The sequence below is a fragment of the Calliphora vicina genome, chromosome 4 (genome assembly GCF_958450345.1).
Source record: "Calliphora vicina chromosome 4, idCalVici1.1, whole genome shotgun sequence".
NCBI classification, from domain to species: Eukaryota; Metazoa; Arthropoda; class Insecta; order Diptera; family Calliphoridae; genus Calliphora; species Calliphora vicina.
In genome coordinates this window covers 56,998,702-57,019,684 of record NC_088783.1, presented here as the reverse complement: position 1 = coordinate 57,019,684, position 20,983 = coordinate 56,998,702, and the positions used below count along the sequence as shown (strand labels likewise).

The following is a 20,983-nucleotide window of genomic DNA, read 5'->3' as shown; positions in this document are numbered from 1 at the left end:
TCCTAGGTATTGCAAAGGAACAATTAAACATGGAGGAGGCAATGTAATGGTCTGGGGTTGCTTTTCTGGTCAAGAATTTGAGCCAAATCATAAAATTTATGGGATTATGGATCGGTTCATGTACCGTGATGTATTGAAAGCTGTAATGTTGCCTTATGCCAGTGAAGAGATGCCAATTATAGGGAGCTTCCAACAGGATAGCGATCCTAAGCACCCCTCCAAAATTTGTAAGACTTGGCTACACAGCAATAAGATTCTAGTTCTTCATTGGCCTGGTCAATCTCCCGATCTCAATCCTATTGAGAACTTGTGGCACATTGTTAATATGAAAATAAATCGTGAAAATTGTTGAAATAAGGATTGGAAATTTTCACGATTTATTTCATGCCGTTAAAATAGCCTGGGAAGGAATATCGAAAAACGCCATAAAAACATATTATCTTCTTTGCCAAGAGATGTTCTTGTGCCATCCAAAACAAAGGATTTGCAACAAAAACTTAACTAAATTTTTTTTTTATATTATATCCTTGAAGGGGTGCTTTAGTTTTGTCCGTTTCATTTTCTACCTTAAAATATTTTTTGATTTTAAGTTACCTCTTATAGAAAGGTTAACTTTGAAAGTATTTGTTTATCAATACTAAACATATTAACAAATGAAAATAATACATAATAGATATTTAAAACTATGATTTTATACAAAAAAATACCATATGAAAAAAATTCATTGAGGGGGTGCTTTAGTTATGGCCAATACTGTATATCATAATTAAAAAAAAATCTCGACTTAAAAAGAACACGAGGCCTTTTTATATTAAGGCATCAAAATGTATTTTTGTTAAACATTGAAACTTATATGTATTTGAATAGAACGTTTTTGAAAACAGAAATTATGGGTGATGAAATAAAGGTTTTTGAATAAAAAATTATTTTATTTTTCAACAGAGTCTCCTATAAGCTCTATGCACTTTGTCCAACGTTTCTCCAATTTTTGTAACCATTCCAAAAAATAAGATTTGTCGAGGTCATCGAAATAGTATGTATTTTTTTGTGAGATGATTTCATCATTGGAGTCAAATATCTTTCCGCCGTGACTTTTCATAAGGTTTGAAAATAAGAAATAGTCACTCGGTGCTAAATAGGTGAATAGTGATCACCAGGTAAACCGGAAATATGCTCTAAAAAAGCGTTTTAAGCTCTTTAAATATGCAGTAAAAACTTTAAAATATGATGTTAAAATTTAAAAAATATGCTCTTAAAAAAACAAACTTTTACATAATTTTTAACCAAAAAAAATTGACTTAAATTTTCAAATAAAAATCGTTGTCTATTGGATCTGAAAACATTTTTATACATAGAAAATGTTCTTTCGACATCAACTGATGTTACAGGAGCAAATTTAAAAGACAATATTGCTTTAACAACGGTTAAGTTTGAATTAGAACTAAAATTTGACATTTAGATGTCGCTATTATTAAAATAGTGCTTATTTTATATTAAAACAAGTATGAGAGCTATATTCGGCAGTAGCGAATCTTATATACCCTTCACCAAATTATACTTCAAAATAAAAAATTTAAATATTTTTAGGTGAACAAAAATTGTTTTTCAGTTTTTTCAATTTTTGAAAAAAAAAATTTCGAATTATTTTTTTAATTTTTTTTAAATTTAAATTTTAAAAAATTGTTTGTTTTTTAATTTAATTTTTTTTTTTTTTTGGTGAAAAGCCATCTATTTTTCAATTTTGAATTTTAAACAAAGAAAGTAAAAACCTGTAACACAACAGCGAAAAATAAGTAAGTGAAAATATGCTATTAAACAGTAAAATATGCTCTAAAAACGCAAAAATATGACATAAATATGCTCTTAAAACAAATATATGCAAAAATATGAATTTAAGGGTAAAATATGCACTAACAAATCAATGCCAAAATTCTTAAATAGTTCTGAAACGTGTAAATATCTTATCCATGTGCTCATTAGACTCACCAGAAAAAACATGCATTTGCATATTTTGGTTTCCCTGGTGATCACTCAAAATTGAAACCACTGAGCCATGTAAGATGCCTATGTCTTCCACAATCTCTCGCACTTTCAATCTCCGATCTGCCAACACCATAATCTTGATTTTTTTCAATTGTTTCGGGTGTAGAGAACTCAACTGGGCGTAAAGAACGTTCGACATCTTACGTGCTTTTATTTATCAAGCTTAGCCTTAATTTGAATGATGGTTTTTCCGTTTAATGAGCAGAGGAATTTCACATTTTTTTCAATTTCTCCTCAAGTCACGAAGTAGCCTGCTATCAATGGCTGTCAAACACGAACTAAATGACACAGCTTGTTCAAATTTTGACATGAGCAGTGTTGCCCTTTCAGTTGAGAGCAGGAGAATTCAAAAAGTAGCGGACTTTTCGTAGTTTTCAAACAAGTTTCCATTGTGTGTAAATCACTGTATATCACAGCTTAGAAAATCGGTCTACAATGGGTTAAATTTCGGAAAAAAATTAAATCTTTTTTGTTTAAACAAAGAACATTGTTTAACTCTTTATCTTACAGTATCTTTTGGTGTAGGGTATATAAGAATTCGGGTCAGCCAAATATATCATTTTACTTGTTAGCTTTGAGTTAATCTCTAAGCTCGTTTTTATCTTAAATAAACTATTTTTAATAGTTTCAGTTATATTTTGCTTAAATAAAACATTTTTTCTTAAATTTTTCACATCTTTTTTTATTTTCTTTCAAACTTTTTTGCTTCTTTTTTTCTTGTTAGACAATTAAAAAGTATTTTTCAGTTGAAATGAAAAATTAATCTTTAGGTAATTTGTTAGATTCGTTTTGTTGGAATTCAAGCTTAACTAAGGTTTTAGATTTTTTTATTATTTTTGTTGGTTTACGTTTAGCTTTCTTTTTACTTTATTTTAAAAAAAGCCACAAATTCAATAAATAAAACTAAAGTTGAGAGAGTTGAAGAAAAAAATATAAATTTTTAAGTAAAAGCAAATAATATATATTGCAAAAATCATTTAAGAACGAATAAAAAAAGCTAAAAAAAAACTATGATACATAAAGAAAAACTTAGAAGATTCAAAATGAGCAGGAATAGAGCTACAAATTAAATAATTTGTTTAGTGTATGGATTAGGTATTTAAAAGCTTTAATCATAAACATTAATTAAAAGTCATAAAGATGCAGCAAATTGTTTGGTACATCTTTGTTAATCTTAATTTGTGAAATGTTTTTGATTAAGGCCGTAATTATTTTAATTAAATTTTGTTATTGTTTGCATATTGGTTTTCTTTCTTTCTCCTTAATTGAAAGAATGCTTGGGAAAAGTTGTATGTATGAAGAATGGATGGTTGGTTGGTTTAAATAGCCACAAATTAAGGGGAAAAAAGTTTAAAACTTTCAATCCACTTGTTTTAAATGCGTGTACAAATGTAAAAGTTGAAAATTTGCTTGGAAAGTGTGTATGCTAAAATATTGTTTTGCTGTGTTGTTCATTATAACTGCCACCCTTTCAAATGTTTATCATATGTGTTGAACTCTAGAGGCGGCGGAGGATGAAGTCGAGTTGGATGAGGAGGAGGAGGACAAAGGGTTTTCTTCCGTTGAGGAACGTGGCATTGCGGTAACAGACATGGTGGGTACAGCAGTAACTAAATTGGAGCTTCCTATAGCATTATTTGAGGCAGTAATGCTGGTGGTGGTGGCGGCATTACTCAATAGCTCAGTGCTGGCGGTCGCAGTATCATTTACTGGTATTGTCAATACAATATGTCGTAGTGTTACAGCCCAGGTTGTACATTCGTTGGCATGATTTGCCACTAGCGATGTGTAGATTTCCATGGCCTCATTGTATGAGCGGCGTGATACGGCCTGACTTAAACGATAGATTTTCTGTTGTACTGCCGGACTTAGATTACCCGTTTGCCAAAGTTGCTCTATGACGCCCAAACGTCGCTCGATCTCCTCCCGCCGTACATTAATCGATTCCTGCACTAGAGGAACTCGTTCCCTTAGGCTACGAAAACTTGTGCTCACAGCATCTGTGGGTAGCGTTATGTTTTCTTGTTCACTTGTGGTGTGGGGCATGGGATGGACCACAGCCACGGGTTGCATAATAGTGGCTGTTGTGGGTGGTGGTGGCGGCGGCAGACCAGCACTTGCCTGATTTGGTAACACGACTGCCATGGGCTTTGTTGATGTGGTCGTGGGCGTTACAGTTCCTTGCAATGGATAGGCCACTCGTTTGTTAAGACTAATACGTGGCCGACCAGGGCCACCGCCCGATGATGCCGACAGCGGATTATAGGCCAATGTTGGTGGATCATTCCAGCCGGGTGTGCGGGAACCTAGAAAATACCACAAGGACATTATTATGGGTGACATTGAAATTCCTCGCCACACTTTTTTTTCCAACACTCTTCCCATTCTTTCTCTATTCACTGTTGGTTGTTATTTTTCTTTTCAACGGCCGTGTTGAGTGTTAAAAGCGTACGAGGAAAAAAAATACAACTTGAAAAAAATATATTTTCCCTACCTGGAAATGGTTCACTTGATGGTGGCATTGCTGTTGGTGGTTTATCGGCCATGTTTTTCTGGTTCAATTTATTATAAAATAGTTAATTGTTTGATTTTTCTCTAAAGTTATTGAATTTTTGCACAACTTTTTGTTAAATTTATATCACTAAATTTTACTTTTACATTAAAAATAAAATCAATTGCTTCTGCAGTGACGTCTCTCTTTCTCTTAATTTCGTTTCTTTTTTAGTCTGCTTTTCTTGTATTTTCCTCTCACTGACGTTTACAAAAATTCACGTCTCGCCAATGCTGCTTCTTGTTTTGTGCGCATTCATACATAATTGATAGCAAGAAATGACACTTATTGTGGTTGGGTTAGAAATTATTCACAATGGTTATTGTTATAATAACGGTTTGGGAAATTTGAATGAATATTAATAGGAAAACCTGTAACTTGAATGGAAATTGCTGGCAATTTAAGAAAAAAGCTAATATTTATCAATATCTTAAATTTTTAATTATTATTATATATTGGTGTTAATAAAAAGCAAATGTTTTTGAGAAAATAAAGATTTTTGAAACATATACAAAATATATACCAGTCTGAAATATTTAAAAAAATGTTCCGATCAATATAATGTTTAAATTAGTTTCGTTATTGTTATTTGGGGGCTTTTACATTCATTAATAATATCTTTTAGCCTTTGAGCAATCGAAATATTTTCATTTTGTTCGTGCTCCTCATCGGGAACGTGATTCCACGTTTGGCATCTCTAATCTCAATTAAAAAATTCTAAAGAAGAAATGGAAGTTATTTCTTTAGTCTAGCTAATCATGGGCTAGTTCCAGAATAAACATTTTCGAAATAGTTAAATATAATAACCGAAGATGAAACGGTCAAAACAAGAATTTAGACTCTAAATTTTAGAGATAAAATTTGGTTTTGATCTACTGATAATCCATGTACTTTCATTTGTCATTTGTAGTATGAATGGTGACCCAAAATTTGACTCACAGTGTTATTTTCTAATCAGTATTGTTTCTTTTAAAAAATGCTATATCATGATACCAAAACAAAGCAAGACTGCGTACCGTGACGTAGTAAAGAGACTTTGAACATAATTTTTATTTACTTAAAAATTTGTGTAATGTTTATTTGATAATAATTAAAAACTAGATTAAACACTCTTTCAATGTATTGTTATAAACACTCTCTTAATATTAAGATTTATATTTTGATTAATGGCCCAGTGCTGCATGTCAGTGGTTTTAGTCTCCATGTGAAAAGTACTTTTAAATCCCCTAGAAATGTTTATAAACCAGATGGGTTGAAAGTGAGGCATTTCAAATGTTCTGCATATTATTTAAGAACCTAATGGAATTACATACAGGTATTTTAAGGTATGTATACCAAATTGTCTTATTAAATTGTTTATGATACAAGTACAAATATGTACGTACCTTATCATAGAACCAGTTTCTTCATGAGTACACTACAACACTTTTCCTGGCTTCAAAAAACAATTACTGAGCGTAAAAAACTTGTGTGTACAAACGAAAAATTCGAATCTAAGATCATTAAAGAAAGACGATCAGTTTAGTATTTTACTAAGTTTCCAACTGACAGTGTGTGTACATTTTTATTAAACGCTTGACCGATAATAATGTTTCGTAGCTAAATTGTGGTCATTTATTATTAAAAGAATTATTTATTATACAATAAAAGAATAATTTTATTATTTTTCGTAATCATGAATACATTGGCTTTAATAGCATTTGCCTTGTGGGCAGTGTTTATGCGTTATTTGCCAAAAATTATCGAATTTATTAAACTCAAACAATGGTCTGCCAATGTACCGGGGCCAACTGTTGGTGAATTAATTGAAAATGCCAAGAAAGGAGGTAAGTTTCGTTGTGTGTTATTTAACCATAAAATTATGTAGTTATTTAGTCTTCTTGTAAACAAAACAGATGCAAAAAGTAACAATAATTGTAGTTGGACTTTGTATTTTCACTTGATTGTAAATATTTTTTTTATGTTCATAATCAAAAATACGAATAAAAACAATAGCGATGTTCATAATGTAGATCAGATTGGGACAAATCAAATGTAAAATATATGATAACTATACAGAATGTCAAAAATTACTTTTCACATTAAAAAAAATAAAAAATAAACCAAAAATAAAATAAATGTAACGAAGTAATATGTAGATGGTTTTTTATTGCTATCAAAGTCGATAATATCAGTTAATTAGCAATGTCAACCTTGACATACAGTACATTGTTGTTGTCTATACATATGATAGACAACAAAACAATTCAAGAGCTCTATTCATCATGAATACCTCTAATAATATTAACAGTGGTGTTTACTAAACAGTAATGTTATCTCTGTTATTTACAGATGTAACTTAAGAGAGAGGTTAGTTAGCTCTCTTCTAATCTATTTACATTTATGTATATTTTCAATGTAAACAATAATATGTAATTGAAACAAATTAAAAACAAGCGAAAATATTTTTGATTAAAATCAATTAAAAATTTTATAGTGGTAGGAAGGAGTAGGAAAAAATTTCGTTGATTAAATAACTGGTTCCAGATTTGTTCTAAGGAATGGGTAAATCGCTATATTATTCTGGCTGAAGTTCATTTATTTGCTTTAATTCAAATAACACATTGAAAAATTAATTTACAGACTTCTGCCCCGATCTGTGGATAATGTTTGTAAACAATTTGAGAATAAACTCCAGTTTTTTTTTTAAAGCATTAATTTTCAAGTGTTTATAAAATCATTTTCAAACGTTTTTAAAATTTATATCAAAACTGAATGTTTGCGAGGAAAAAACCCAAGGCTGTTGTCAAGAACCTGATTCATGTTCAATGTATTTTGTTATTGTATCATCTGTATGTGTGAAAATAGAGTAATTTCTCTCCCCTTCCCTTCTATGTATTTATTCTATGCTCGGAGTGTGGTAGGTCCAAATTAGGCTTACCAGACTTGAGGAATTTTTAAAAGCGTTTGGGCACAGCTGATATTTATAAATATTTCAGGAAGTTTTTGGGGTTAAAGTATTTAGATCAGTCACGGAGCCAGGTCAATCATTTGGGAGTAAAATTTGTTTTACATTTCGATTTTTGGGGAGAAATGATCTATATAAAGAAAATTGAATACAGTTATCGTGGAAATTTTAAACAACAATCGTAGGATCTTTATAAAGAAAAGTTAAGACAATAATCGAAGATATTTTAAAAGCAATCATAGGACATTTATAAATAAAATTGAAGACAGAAATCGTGGGACCTTTATAAATAAAATTTAAGACAGTAATTGTGAATATTTTTAATAACAATTGATGGTCCTTCATTAAGAAAATTTAGGAGAGTAATCGTAGATATTTTAAAATATAAATTTAGGAAATTTTAAACAACAATCGCAGTACTTTTATAAATAAAATTTAAAATAATTATTGTGGATATTTTAAACAACAATCGTAGGACCTTTATAAATACAATTTAGAACAGTAATTGTGGATATTTTTTTAATAGCAATCGTTGATCTTTCATAAAGAAAATTTAGGGAGTAATTGTAGATATTTTGAACACTAATCACTCGTCTTTTATAATTTTAAAAAAATTAAAAAAATGCCAAACAAATTTTTGCTAACGTTCTCTTTTTATACCCTTTACCTTCGTGAGAAGGGTATATATAAGTTTGTCATTCCGTTTGTAATTTCTACATTTTTCATTTCCGACCCTATAAAGTACAGTATTGGCCATAACTAAAGCACCCCCTCAATGGATTTTTTCAAATCATAATGTTTTTGATAAAAACGGCTTTTTCGGGATGTATTTTGTATATATTTTATTAACTAATATTGTTAATGTTCATTTAGTAAAAGATAATTTTATTAAAAATTAATTTAAAATGATAAATCATATAAAAACTCATAGACTTGTAAATATGGTGAGAAAAGCGTTTGAAGAAAAGAAATACTGTTCTGCACTCTTCATCGACATATCTCAAGCGTTTGATAAGGTATGGCATGCTGGATTAATATACAAATTGAGTCAAAATTTACCGGCAAACACACATAAGCTGTTGGAAAGCTATTTAACTGGTCGAACATTTAAGGTTAAAGAGGGAAACTTTTTAAGTACTGCACAACCCATTGAAGCTGGAGTCCCCCAAGGCAGTATCCTGGGACTTTTCTATATTTGATGTATTCGTCTGATATGCCAACTAACAATCGCACTCATACATCAACATTTGCTGAAGATACTGCTATTCTAAGAATTCATGAAAACCCTCAAGAAGCGTCTCGTTACTTACAAAACCACATATTTGAATTAGAAAAATGGTTAAAACAATGGAAAATTAAAGTCAACGAGCAAAAATGTACACACATTACATTTACATTGCGTAGAAAATCATGCCCCCCTATTCATATCAATAACCAAACAATAATTCAACAATCGGAAGTGAAATACCTCGGAATACATCTCGATCGTCGCCTTACATGGAAAAGTCATATAGATGCAAAGTTGACTCAAATGAAATTGAAATCAATTCAAATGAATTGGCTTATTGGCAGAAACTCCACGCTTAGTTTAGATTGTAAACTTCTACTTTATAACATGATCATAAAACCGATATGGTGTTATGGCATACAGTTATGGGGCACGACCTCAGCGTCAAATGTAGAAAAAATCCAAAGACGCCAAAACAAGTTTCTAAGAATGATCGCAGTTGCCCACTGGTATATTAAAAACGCGAATATACACAAAGATCTAAACGTGCCCATTGTAAAAACTGAAATCTCGAAAAACGTACAAAAATATTTAAAAAAACTTAAAGTTCACCCAAACCCGCTGGCCCGCAACATATTAGATAACCGTGGCCACAGTCGATTAAGAAGGAGGGACACAGCAGACCTAATCTAGAAGGAAGAATGCCAATTTAACCAAAACAACCATGAACACAAAATTTTTTCGTCCGGCACTGGCTGGACTAATTAAATAATAATATTAGATATAAAAATTGAACCACTTATTGTTAGTTCATTAAATAATGAAGATACAATAAATAAATTATGAAAAAAAAAAAAATATATAAAAACTCAAAACGCAACGGACAAAACAAAAGCATCCTCTTATAAGATGTTTAAAAATTTGACTCGGTACTGCATATTTGCAATGTGAATTATCGGGAATCACAATGAATGGACTTAAAAATGCAAAATTTAAGTTTTATACAGTTTATTGTGAAAAAAAACAATGACAAGGAACAAGTACTCCAGTGAATTTAAAATTAAAGTTATTGAGGACTGGAAGACGGGGTTATCACTACATGAATTGACTAAAAAATATTCAATTAACAGATCAGTTATTTCCATTCTCGTTTCAAAATTTTTTAAGACTGGTTGCATATCACCGGTGCATTCTGGAGTTCGTTCGCGAAAAAAAACACGATATTATGATTCCTTGTTCAAAAGAGCAATACAAAAAGATCCCACAGCATCAGCTATTCAAGTACGAACAAGTTTTAGATTATGCGTTAGCGAAAGAACAATCCGTAGAAGAGTAGTAGAAGCCCGATTATTCAGCTGTCAACCAGCAAAAAAACATTTCTATCAGTTAAGAACAAGAAAGTTAGACTGAAATTTGCCAAAGCCCACATCGACTGGAGTGTTCAAAAATGAAAGACAGTACTGTTCCCTGACGAATCCAAATACAACTTAAAAAGTTCCACTGGAATAAGACGTGTACGCAGACCAAACATAGGAAGACTGAATCCTAAGTATTGTAAAGGAACAATTAAACTTGAAGGAGGCAATGTAATGGTCTGGGGTTGCTTTTCTGGTCAAGGATTTGGGCCAAATCATAAAATTTATGGGATTATGGATTGGTTCATGTACCGTGATGTATTGAAAGCTGTAATGTTGCCTTATGCCAGTGAAGAGATGCCAATTATAGGGAGCTTCCAACAGTATAACGATCTTAAGCACCCCTCCAAAGTTTGTAAGACTTGGCTACACAGCAATAAGATTCAAGTTCTTCATTGACCTGGTCAATCTCCCGATCTCAATCCTATTGAGAACTTGTGGCACATTGTTAATATGAAAATAAATCGTGAAATTTGTTGAAATAAGGATCGGAAATTTTCACGATTTATTTCATGCCGTTAAAATAGCCTGGGAGGAATATCGAAAAACGCCATAAAAATATATTATCTTCTATGACAAGAGATGTTCTTGTGCTATCCAAAACAAAGGAGTTGCAACAAAAAATTAACTAACATTTTTTTTATAGTATAGTCCTTGAAGGGGTGCTTTAGTTTTGTCCGTTTCATTTTCTACTTTAAAATATTTTTTGATTTTGTTACCTCTTATAGAAAGGTTAACTTTGAAAGTATTTGTTTATCAATACTAAACATATTAACAAATGAAAATAATACATAATAGATATTTAAAACTTTGATTTTATACAAAAAATACCATATGAAAAAATTCATTGATATATATATTCTGGATCATTATAGATAGCGGAGTCGATTAAGACATGTCCGTCCGTCTGTCTGTTGATATCAATTTTCTGAAAACCCCAGATATCTTCGGAATCCAAATCTTCAATAATTCTGTCAGACATGCTTTCGAGAAGTTTACTATTTACAATCAGCAAAATCGGTCCACAAATGGCAGAGATCAACCTCGACCAGGACAACCTCGATTTTTGACCTACATATATCTGGATAACTAAGTCATTAATATAGACAATATGGATATCTAATGATAGATATTTCAAAGACCTTAGCAACGACGTATATAAGACCATAGTAACTTGGACCTACAATGGGTCAAAATCGGAATAAAAAAAAAAAATTTAAAAAAAAAAAATTTAAAAACCAAAAAAAATTTTTAAATTTAAAAAATTTTTTTCCAAAAAATTAAAAAACTCCAAAAAAAAAAAAATTTTGTTTACCTAAAAATATTTACAATTTTTATTTTGAAGTATAATTTGGTGAAGGGTATATAAAATTCGGCACAGCCGAATATAGCTCTCTTACTTGTTCTAATTAAAATTATTTGATCGGTTATTGGATAACTAATTTAATATGAAGTTTCATATTTGGGTGAATGAACCTATAAATAAATCCCTTATCTAATCTAGAGTGAAGTGTTTAAATTTATAAGGTATTTATTTATACATTAAACATTTGTTATATTCGTTGTTTACAATGTCTAACATTGACTGAATTTGATTGATAAATCTAATCTTTATAATACTTAAAAATGTATTAATACATTTCAACATCTTTCCCCACTAAAATTATTCTAAAAATATCCTTCTCTCTCTTATTTTCATTCAGATATCCTTCCCTGGTTAGCTGAATTGCGCAAAAAACATGGTGCCACTTTTCGCATTTGGCTGGGCAAAGATCTGATGGTCTTCTTCTCAGATCCCGAGGATATTAAACAGTTGTTGAGCAACAATACTCTGCTGTACAAGTCAGACAACTATAGTATTGTGGAGCCTTGGTTGGGTAAGGGTCTGCTAACAAATGGTGGTGAATCATGGCATACACGCAGAAAATTCCTAACACCAGCATTTCATTTTCGTATATTAAGTGAATTTAAAGAGCCCATGGAAGAGAATTGCAAAATATTAGTGAGTAAACTGAGAGAGAAAGCTAATGGAGAGCAATTTGATATATATCCTTATATAACGCTATTTGCATTGGATGCTATCTGTGAGACGGCCATGGGTATTAAGAAACATGCACAGATGCAAAGTGAATCGGAGTATGTGAAGGCGGTGCAGAGGTGGGTAAAAAAACAGGAAATGGTACTGATGTCGATTAGATTGACTTTAAAGAAAATTTAGGACAGTAATCGTAGGCCTTTTATAAAGAAAATTTAAGACAGTAATCGTCAATAATTTAAAATAGAATCGTAGGCCTTTTATAAAGAAAATTTAAGAGTGTAAACGTAGATAAGTCCAACAAGAATCGTAGGCCTTTTATAAAGAAAATTTAAGACAGTAAAACTGGATATTTTAAACAAAAATCGTAGGCCTTTTATAAAGAAAATTTAAGACAATAATCGTGGATATTTTAAACAAGAATCTAAGACTTTTATAAAGAAAATTTAAGACAATAATGGTGGATATTTTAAACAAGAATCGTTGGCCTTTTATAAAGAAAATTTAAGACAATAATCGTCGATATATTAAACAAGAATCGTAGGACTTTTCAAAAGAAATATTAAGACAGTAATCGTGTATAATTTAAGAAATATTAAGGCAGTAATCGTGGATATTTTAAACAAGAATCGTAGGCCTTTTATAGAGAAAATTTAAGACAATAATCGTGGATATTTTAAACAAGAATCGTAGGCCTTTTATAGGGAAAATTTAAGACAATAATCGTGGATATTTTAAATAAGAATCCTAAGCATTTTATAAAGAAAATTTAGGACAATAATCGTGGTTATTTTAAACAGGAATCGTTGACCTTTTATAAAGAAATTTTAAGACAATAATCGTTTATATTTTAAACAAGAATCGTAGGCCTTTTATTAGGAAAATTTAAGACAATAATGGTGGATACTTTAAACAAGAATCGTTGACCTTTTATACAGAAATTATAAGACAATAATCGTTGATATTTTAAACAAGAATCGTAGGCCGTTTATGAAGGCAATATAAGACAATAATCGTGGATATTTTAAACAAGAATCGTAGGCCTTTTATAAAGAAAATTTAAGACAATAATCGTGGAGATTTTAAACAAGAATCGTAGGCCTTTTATAAAGAAAATATAAGACAGTAAACGTAGATAATTTAAACAAGAATCGTAGGCATTTTATAAAGAAAATTTAAGACAGTAATCGTGGATATTTTAAACAAGAATCGTAGGCCTTTTATAAAGATAATTTAAGACAAGAATCGTAGGCCTTTTATAATAAAAATTTAAGACAATAATCGTGGATAATTTAAACAAGAATCGTAGGCCTTTTATAAAGAAAATTTAAGACAATAATCTTCGATATTTTAAGCAAGAATCGTAGGCCTTTTATAAAGAAAATTTAAGACAATAATCGTCGATATTTTAAACAAGAATCGTAAGCCTTTTATAAAGAAAATTTAAGACAATAATCGTCGATATTTTAAACAAGAATCGTAAGCCTTTTATAAAGAAAATTTAAGACAGTAAACGTAGATAAGTTCAACAAGAATCGTAGGCCTTTTATAAAGAAAATTTAAGACAGTAATCGTAGATATTTTAAACAAGAATCGTAGGCCTTTTATAAAGAAAATTTAAGTAATTAAACAAGAAGCATGACAATGTTTTACTTTGACATCATCGACTTAATTATGTTATGTAAATATGTGATGTTTTATTCTATAAAACTTACTCTCCTGTTTCCCTTCCAGAATCTGTCGCATTCTCCACAAACAATCCTTTTCCTTCTGGCAACGTTTGAATATATTTTTCAAATACACCAAGCCGGGCCAGGAACGAAATGCTGCCATTAAAATAATGCACGATGAAACGAATCGTGTTATTAAACTAAGACGCAAACTTCTGGAAGATTCGCAAATACACAATTTAGATGATGCCCAAAAATCCGACAATATTGAAGGTCAAAAACGACGTTTAGCTTTTCTCGACATGTTGCTGATCTCCCAAATGGAAGGCATGCCGCTCAGTGATCGTGAGATACGCGAAGAAGTTGACACATTTATGTTTGAGGGTCATGATACCACCAGTTCAGCCATAGGATTTGCCATCTATTTACTGTCCCAAAATGCGGCCGAGCAGCAAAAGGCCTACGAAGAAGCTGTTGCTCTGGAGGGTCGAGAAAAAGAAGCCATGCCTTATTTGGAGGCTGTTATAAAGGAAACATTACGTTTATACCCCTCCGTACCATTCTATTCACGTCGTATTTCCGATGATCTTAATGTGGGTTCTCTCATTGTACCCAAGGGAACAAGTATTAGCATTTTAACGTATATGGTGCATCGTGATGAGAAAAACTTCCCCGATCCCGAGAGATTTGATCCAAATAGATTTTTCTCCAAGGAAAACAATCTACATCCCTTTAGTTTTGTGGCCTTTAGTGCTGGACCACGTAATTGTATAGGACAAAAATTCGCCATGTTGGAATTGAAATGTTCCCTGTCGTGTCTATTGCGTAATTTTGAATTTTTACCCGTGAAAGATTACAAACCACAACCATTGGCCGAATTGGTTATGAAAAGCGGCAATGGCATACAGATTAAAATGAAGTTGCGTGAAAAGCACATTTAAGATACATATTTAAAATTTTTAATATTAGATTTAAATCATAATGCAATAAATAGATTAATTAGATGTTTTATAAGTATTTTTGAAATAAATGTTTAAATAAAAATATTGGAGTTTTCAATCATTTGTATTAAGCGTAAGTATAACCAATGATCGTGGATATTTTAAACAACGATCGTACAACTTTTATAAAGAAAATGTATGACAGTAATCGTGGATATTTTAAGCAACGATCGTAGGTCTTTTATAAAGAAAATTAAGATAAGTAATCGCGGATATTTTAAACAATGATTGTAGGTCTTTTATAAAGAAAATTTATGACAGTAATAGTGGATATTTCAACCACGATCTTAGATCATTTATTAAGAAAATTTAGTTAAGTAATTGTGGATATTTTAAACAACGATTGTAGGTCTTTTATAAAGAACATTTATGGCAGTAATAGTGGATATTTTAAGCAACGAACGTAGGTCTTTTATAAAGAAAATGTATGACAGTAATTGAGGTTATTTTAAACAACGATCGTAGGTCTTTTATAAAGAAAATTTATAACAGTATCGTGGATATTTTAAACAACAATCGTTCGACTTTTATAACGAAAATTTATGACAGTAATCATGGATATTTTAAACAACGATCGTAGGTTTTTTGTAAAGAAAATTTATGTCAGTAATCGTGGATATTTTAAACAACGATCTTAGATATTTGACAAAGAAAATTTAGTTAAGTAACCGTGGATATTTTAAACAACGATCCTAGGTCTTTTATAAAGAAAATGTTTGAAAGTACTAGTGGATATTTTAAGCAACAACCATAGATCTTTTATGAAGAAAATGTATGACAGTAATCGTAGGTATTTTAAGCAACGATCGTAGGTCTTTTATAAAGAAATTTTATGAAGTAATCGTGGATATTTTAAACAACGATTGTAGGTCTTTTATAAAGAAAATTTAGTTAAGTAATCGTGGATATTTTAAACAACAATTGTAGGTATTTTATAAAGACAATTTAGTTAAGTAATATTGGTTTTTTTAAACAACGATCCTAGATCATTTATAAAGAAAATTTAGTTAAGTAACCGTGGATATTTTAAACAAGGATCGTATGTATTTTATAAAGAAAAGTTTGTTATGTAATCGTGGATATTTTAAGCAAGAATCGCAGGTCTTTTATAAAGAAAATTTAGTAAAGTAATCGTGGATATTTTAAGCAACGATCGTAGGTCTTTTATACAGAAAATATATAACAGTAGTCGTGGATATTTTAAACAACGATTGTAGGTCTTTTATAAAGACAATTTAGTTAAGTAATCGTGGTTATTTTAAACAACGATCGTAGGTCTTTTATAAAGAAAATGTATGACAGTAATCGTGGATATTTTAAACAACGATTGTAGATATGTTATAAAGAAAATTTAGTTAAGTAATCATTGATATTTTAAACAACGATCGTGGGTCTTTTATAAAGAAAATGTATGACAGTAATCGTGGATATTTTAAGCAACGATCGTAGGTCTTTTATAAAGAAAATTAAGATAAGTAATCGTGGATATTTTAAACAATGATTGTAGGTCTTTTATAAAGAAAATTTATGACAGTAATAGTGGATATTTCAACCACGATCTTAGATCATTTATTAAGAAAATTTAGTTAAGTAATTGTGGATATTTTAAACAACGATTGTAGGTCTTTTATAAAGAACATTTATGGCAGTAATCGTGGATATTTTAAGCAACGATCGTAGGTCTTTTATAAAGAAAATTTATGAGAGTATCGTGGATATTTTAAACAACGATCGTAGGTCTTTTATAAAGAAAATATATGACAGTAATCGTGGATATTTTAAACAACAATCTTAGGTCTTTTATAAAGAAAATGTATGACAGTAATCGTGGATATTTTAAACAAAGATCTTAGGTCTTTTGTAAACAAAATTTAGTTAAGTAATCGTGAATATTTTAAACAACGATCTTAGGTCTTTTGTAAAGAAAATTTAGTAAAGTAATCGGGGATATTTTAAGCAACGATCGTAGGTCTTTTATACAGAAAATATATAACAGTAATCGTTGATATTTTAAACAACGATTGTAGGTCTTTTATAAAGACAATTTAGTTAAGTAATCGTGGTTATTTTAAACAACGATCGTAGGTCTTTTATAAAGAAAATGTATGACAGTAATCGTGGATAGTTTAAGCAACGATCTTAGGTCTTTTGTAAAGAAAATTTAGTTAAGTAAACGTGAATATTTTAAACAACGATTGTAGGTCTTTTATAAAGAAAATTTTGTTAAGTAATCGTGGATATTTTAAGCAAGAATCGCAGGTCTTTTATAAAGAAAATTCAGTAAAGTAATCGTGGATATTTTAAGCAACGATCGTAGGTCTTTTATGCAGAAAATATAGTTAAGTAATCGTGGATATTTTAAACAATGATTGTAGGTCTTTTATAAAGAACATTTTGTTAATTTTGTTATTTTTGACAGCAATCTTTGATATTTTAAACGACGATCGTAGGTCTTCTATAAAGAAAATTTTGGACAGTAATCGTGGATATTTTAAACGACGATCTTAGATCTTTTTTAAAGAAAATGTAGTTAAGTAATCATGGACATTTTTAGCAACGATCGTAGGTATTTTATAAAGAAAATTTAGTTAAGTAATCGTGGATATTTTAAACAACGATCGTAGCACTTTTATAACGAAAATTTAGGACAGTAATCGTAGATATTTTACAAGGACCAACAGTAACAGTGTTTATTTAACAAACAAATTTAGGACATCAATAGTGAATCTATTAAACATGAATGTTAGGCCTTGAAGACAGTAACATTTATGACAGTTATATAGAAAATTTAAAACAGTTAGAACTTTTATCAAAAACTTTGTGGACAAAACCCTTATAAAGAAAATTTTAGACGGAATTTTGGAAATTTTAAACAATAATCTTAAGTCGTTCATAAAGAAAATTTTAGCTAGTAATTCTAGGACATTTGTAAATTAAATAGGGACAGACATCTTAAAAATTTTAAATAACAAGAAAGTAATCGTATGACTTTAATAAACAAAATTAAATAGTTTTTAAACTTTTCACCACATTTACTTAAATTTTATCAACGTTACTTTTGTGGAAGTTAAATTCATATAGCAACTATTTAATGTTGCTAACATAAATAACAAAAGCTTTTAGGAAAAATTTTTAAAACCTTCAAAGCTTTTATAATCACTACTTACTATAAACTACTACATGTTTGCTATATTTTATTTTTACTATTAATTTTATTTCGTAATTATTACCTATAATATTTATGTATAATACATAATTGTAATAGAATAGCTATAAAAATGTTTTTCTAGCATATTATACAAATTATATTCAGCTACTAACAGTGTTCTCAATTAATCACCAATGTCTTCTAAACTGTTTAGTGTTAGCAAGAATTATTTAATCTTTATGGCTAAAAAGCTTGCATCACAAAGTTTTATTGTTCCACACACAAGTACTTAGAATTTCCTATTAAAGCCTCAAGGACTATGGTGAAAAGCTTACAGACAAATCACCCCTTAATTGTGTTTGAGGAGAAAATATTAACAGTTGTGTGGAACATAAAAATAAATATAAAGAGTTATGATGATGAGATAAATGTACATAAGTTCAAAGGACAACTACATGTGTATTTAATTACTCAATTATCAAAATGATAATATTGTCCCAATACAAGTCAGTTTTTTTAGATTTTTATAACAAAATTTTGTATTTTATCAAATGTTTTTGAATTTTTTAAATTCTCAGTTTTGAAATAACCTTATTTTAAGATAATACCGCCAGGCAGTGATCAAATGTTTTTGAATTTTTTAAATTCTCAGTTTTGAAATAACCTTATTTTAAGATAATACCGCCAGGCAGTGATCAAATTTTTTGAAATTTATACCATTTCTTCTTGTAATGCTATTTAAATGTAGATTTTTCCAGTTTTATTATCAAAACATCGCTAAATTGTTTTAATAGGATTAATGTATCCTTGTGTTATCTAAAGGACATTTTCTTTTTGTTAGTAGTATTTAAATTTAGAAGTCCCAGAGTGCTTTATTTTGTGTTCCTTTAATTTAATCAAAATTAATTTAATCAAAATTTAAAACAAGTAAGAGAGCTATATTCGGCTGTGCCGAATCTTATATACCCTTCACCAAATTATACTTCAAAATAAAAATTTTAAATATTTTTAGGTAACAAAATCCTTTTTTTTTTTGTAAAAAAAAATTAAGTTTTTTAGATTTTAAACATTTATTTTTGTTTTAAATTAATATTAAGCGAAAAAAAAACTTTTGGTGAAAAAAAAATCGGGTTAAAAAATATTTTTACCCATTATAGGTCCAACTTACTGTGGTCTTATATACGTCGTTGCAAAGGTCTTTGAAATATCTATCATTAGATATCCATATTGTCTATATTAATGACTTAGTAATCCAGATATAGGGCAAAAATTATAAAAAAATCGAGTTTGTCCTGGTTTTTTCCTCATATCTCAGTCATTTGTGGATTTTGCAAATTTCTCGAAAGCATGTCTGACAGAATTATTGAAGATTTGGATCCCGAAGATATCTGGGGTCTTCAGAAAATTGATTTCAACAGACAGACAGAAATGACTTAATCGACTCCGCTATCTATAAGGATCCAGAATATATATGGGGGATTTCATGTCAAGTGAACCAACTTTTGAAATCGATGTCTTCCGATCGGGATGAAATTTGCACCAAAGTTAGCTCTATTGGATAGTAACTCAGACACAATTTTTCAACAACATCGGTCGAGAACTCTCTGAGTTATAGGGGGTAAAATTTTGACAATTTGGTCAAACAGGGGTTTTTTCTTATCCATGTAACTTATTACCTATTGTTCTTAGCAAAATGTGTTCCAAATAGTATAGATAGCTATTTCTTCGATCTTTCGAAAAAAAATATTTAAAAAAAAAAATAAAAAATTTTTAATATTTTTTTTCCGAAATCAAAAACTTTTTTGACTTTTTTTTAAAATACGCTATTTTTTTTTATTTTTTTTTTTTTCTTAAAATAAAGTTTAGATATTTTCCTTGAACACCTACTTGGTCGCTTAGTGGGATGCGAGTGGGATATCTATCAAAATAAATATTTTGTAACTCAAAACATAAAATTTTTGACTTTTTTTGCAAAATCAAAAACTTTGTTGACTTTTTTTTTCAAAATGGACCCTTTTTTAATCTTTTTTTTTTAGGTCAAACAAAAGCTTAGATATTATCCTTGAAGACCCTTTTGGTCGCTTAGTGGGATGCGAGTGGGATATCTATCAAAATAAATATTTTTTAACTCAAGACTTACAATTTTTGACTTTTTTTTTTGCAAATACGATTTTTTTTCCAAATGGGCCCTTTTTTTAAAATTTTTTTTGTAGTCAAAAGAAAGCTTAGGTCCATTCCTTTAAGATATTTTTAGTCCCTTAGTGGGATGCGAGTGGGATATCTATCAAAATAAATATTTTGTAACGCAAGACATACAATTTTTTAATTTTTTTTTGCAAAATCGAAATTTTTTTCCAATATGGGACTTTTTTTTAAAAATTTTTTTTGCTCAAAAGAAAGCTTAGGTCTTTTCCTTTAAGACCTATTTTGTCACTTAGGAAGATGTGAGTAGGATATCTATTAAAATAAAAATGTTGTAACTCAAGACATTCAATTATTGACTTTTTTTTTGCAAATTCGAATTTTTTTTCAAAATGGGCCCTTTTTTAAAAATTTTTTTTTAGTCAAAAGAAAGCTTAGGTCCATTCCTTTAAGATATTTTAGGTCCCTTAGTGGGATACGAGTGGGATATCTATCAAAATAAATATTTTGTAACTCAAGATATACAATTTTTGATTTTTTGGCAAAATCAAAAACTTTTTTGACTTTTTTTTAAAATGGGCCCTTTTTGTAATTTTTTTTTTTGCTATAAAGAAAGCTTAGGCCTATTCCTTTAAGATGGTTTTGATCGCTTAGTGGGATGCGAGTGGGATATATATCAAAATAAATGTTTTGTAACTCAAGACATACAATTTTTGTGTTAAAACATTTATTTTGATAGATATCCCACTCGCATCCCACTAAGGGACTAAAAATATCTTAAAGGAATGGACCTAGGCTTTCTT

At 29.8% G+C, this 20,983-nt stretch overlaps 2 protein-coding genes across 2 annotated transcripts; one reads left to right on the top strand and one right to left on the bottom strand.

Moving 5' to 3' along the window:
• Nucleotides 1-2,697: 2,697 nt before the first annotated feature.
• Nucleotides 2,698-4,810, bottom strand: LOC135956303 (steroid receptor RNA activator 1). The gene is made up of 2 exons (XM_065506747.1): nucleotides 4,538-4,810; nucleotides 2,698-4,349 (listed from the first exon to the last, which is right to left on the bottom strand). The coding sequence occupies exons 1-2, from the start codon at nucleotides 4,587-4,589 to the stop codon at nucleotides 3,526-3,528; spliced, it is 876 nt and encodes a 291-aa protein (XP_065362819.1). The 5' UTR covers nucleotides 4,590-4,810; the 3' UTR covers nucleotides 2,698-3,525.
• Nucleotides 4,811-6,237: 1,427 nt separating this feature from the next.
• Nucleotides 6,238-14,933, top strand: LOC135956302 (probable cytochrome P450 4s3). The gene is made up of 3 exons (XM_065506746.1): nucleotides 6,238-6,420; nucleotides 11,888-12,341; nucleotides 13,954-14,933. Exons 1-3 carry the CDS (start codon nucleotides 6,270-6,272, stop codon nucleotides 14,828-14,830), a joined length of 1,482 nt encoding a protein of 493 aa, XP_065362818.1. The 5' UTR covers nucleotides 6,238-6,269; the 3' UTR covers nucleotides 14,831-14,933.
• Nucleotides 14,934-20,983: the final 6,050 nt, after the last annotated feature.

Bases quoted from the DNA above. Each gene is read 5' to 3' on its own strand.
- LOC135956303 (XM_065506747.1), bottom strand. From the start codon at position 4,589: ATGGCCGATAAACCACCAACAGCAATGCCACCATCAAGTGAACCATTT. The intron at 4,350-4,537 runs GTAGGGAAAATA...GGTATTTTCTAG, and splicing joins ATCAAGTGAACCATTTCCAG to GTTCCCGCACACCCGGCTGG.
- LOC135956302 (XM_065506746.1), top strand. From the start codon at position 6,270: ATGAATACATTGGCTTTAATAGCATTTGCCTTGTGGGCAGTGTTTATG. The intron at 6,421-11,887 runs GTAAGTTTCGTT...ATTTTCATTCAG, and splicing joins TGAAAATGCCAAGAAAGGAG to ATATCCTTCCCTGGTTAGCT. The intron at 12,342-13,953 runs GTGGGTAAAAAA...TTTCCCTTCCAG, and splicing joins TATGTGAAGGCGGTGCAGAG to AATCTGTCGCATTCTCCACA.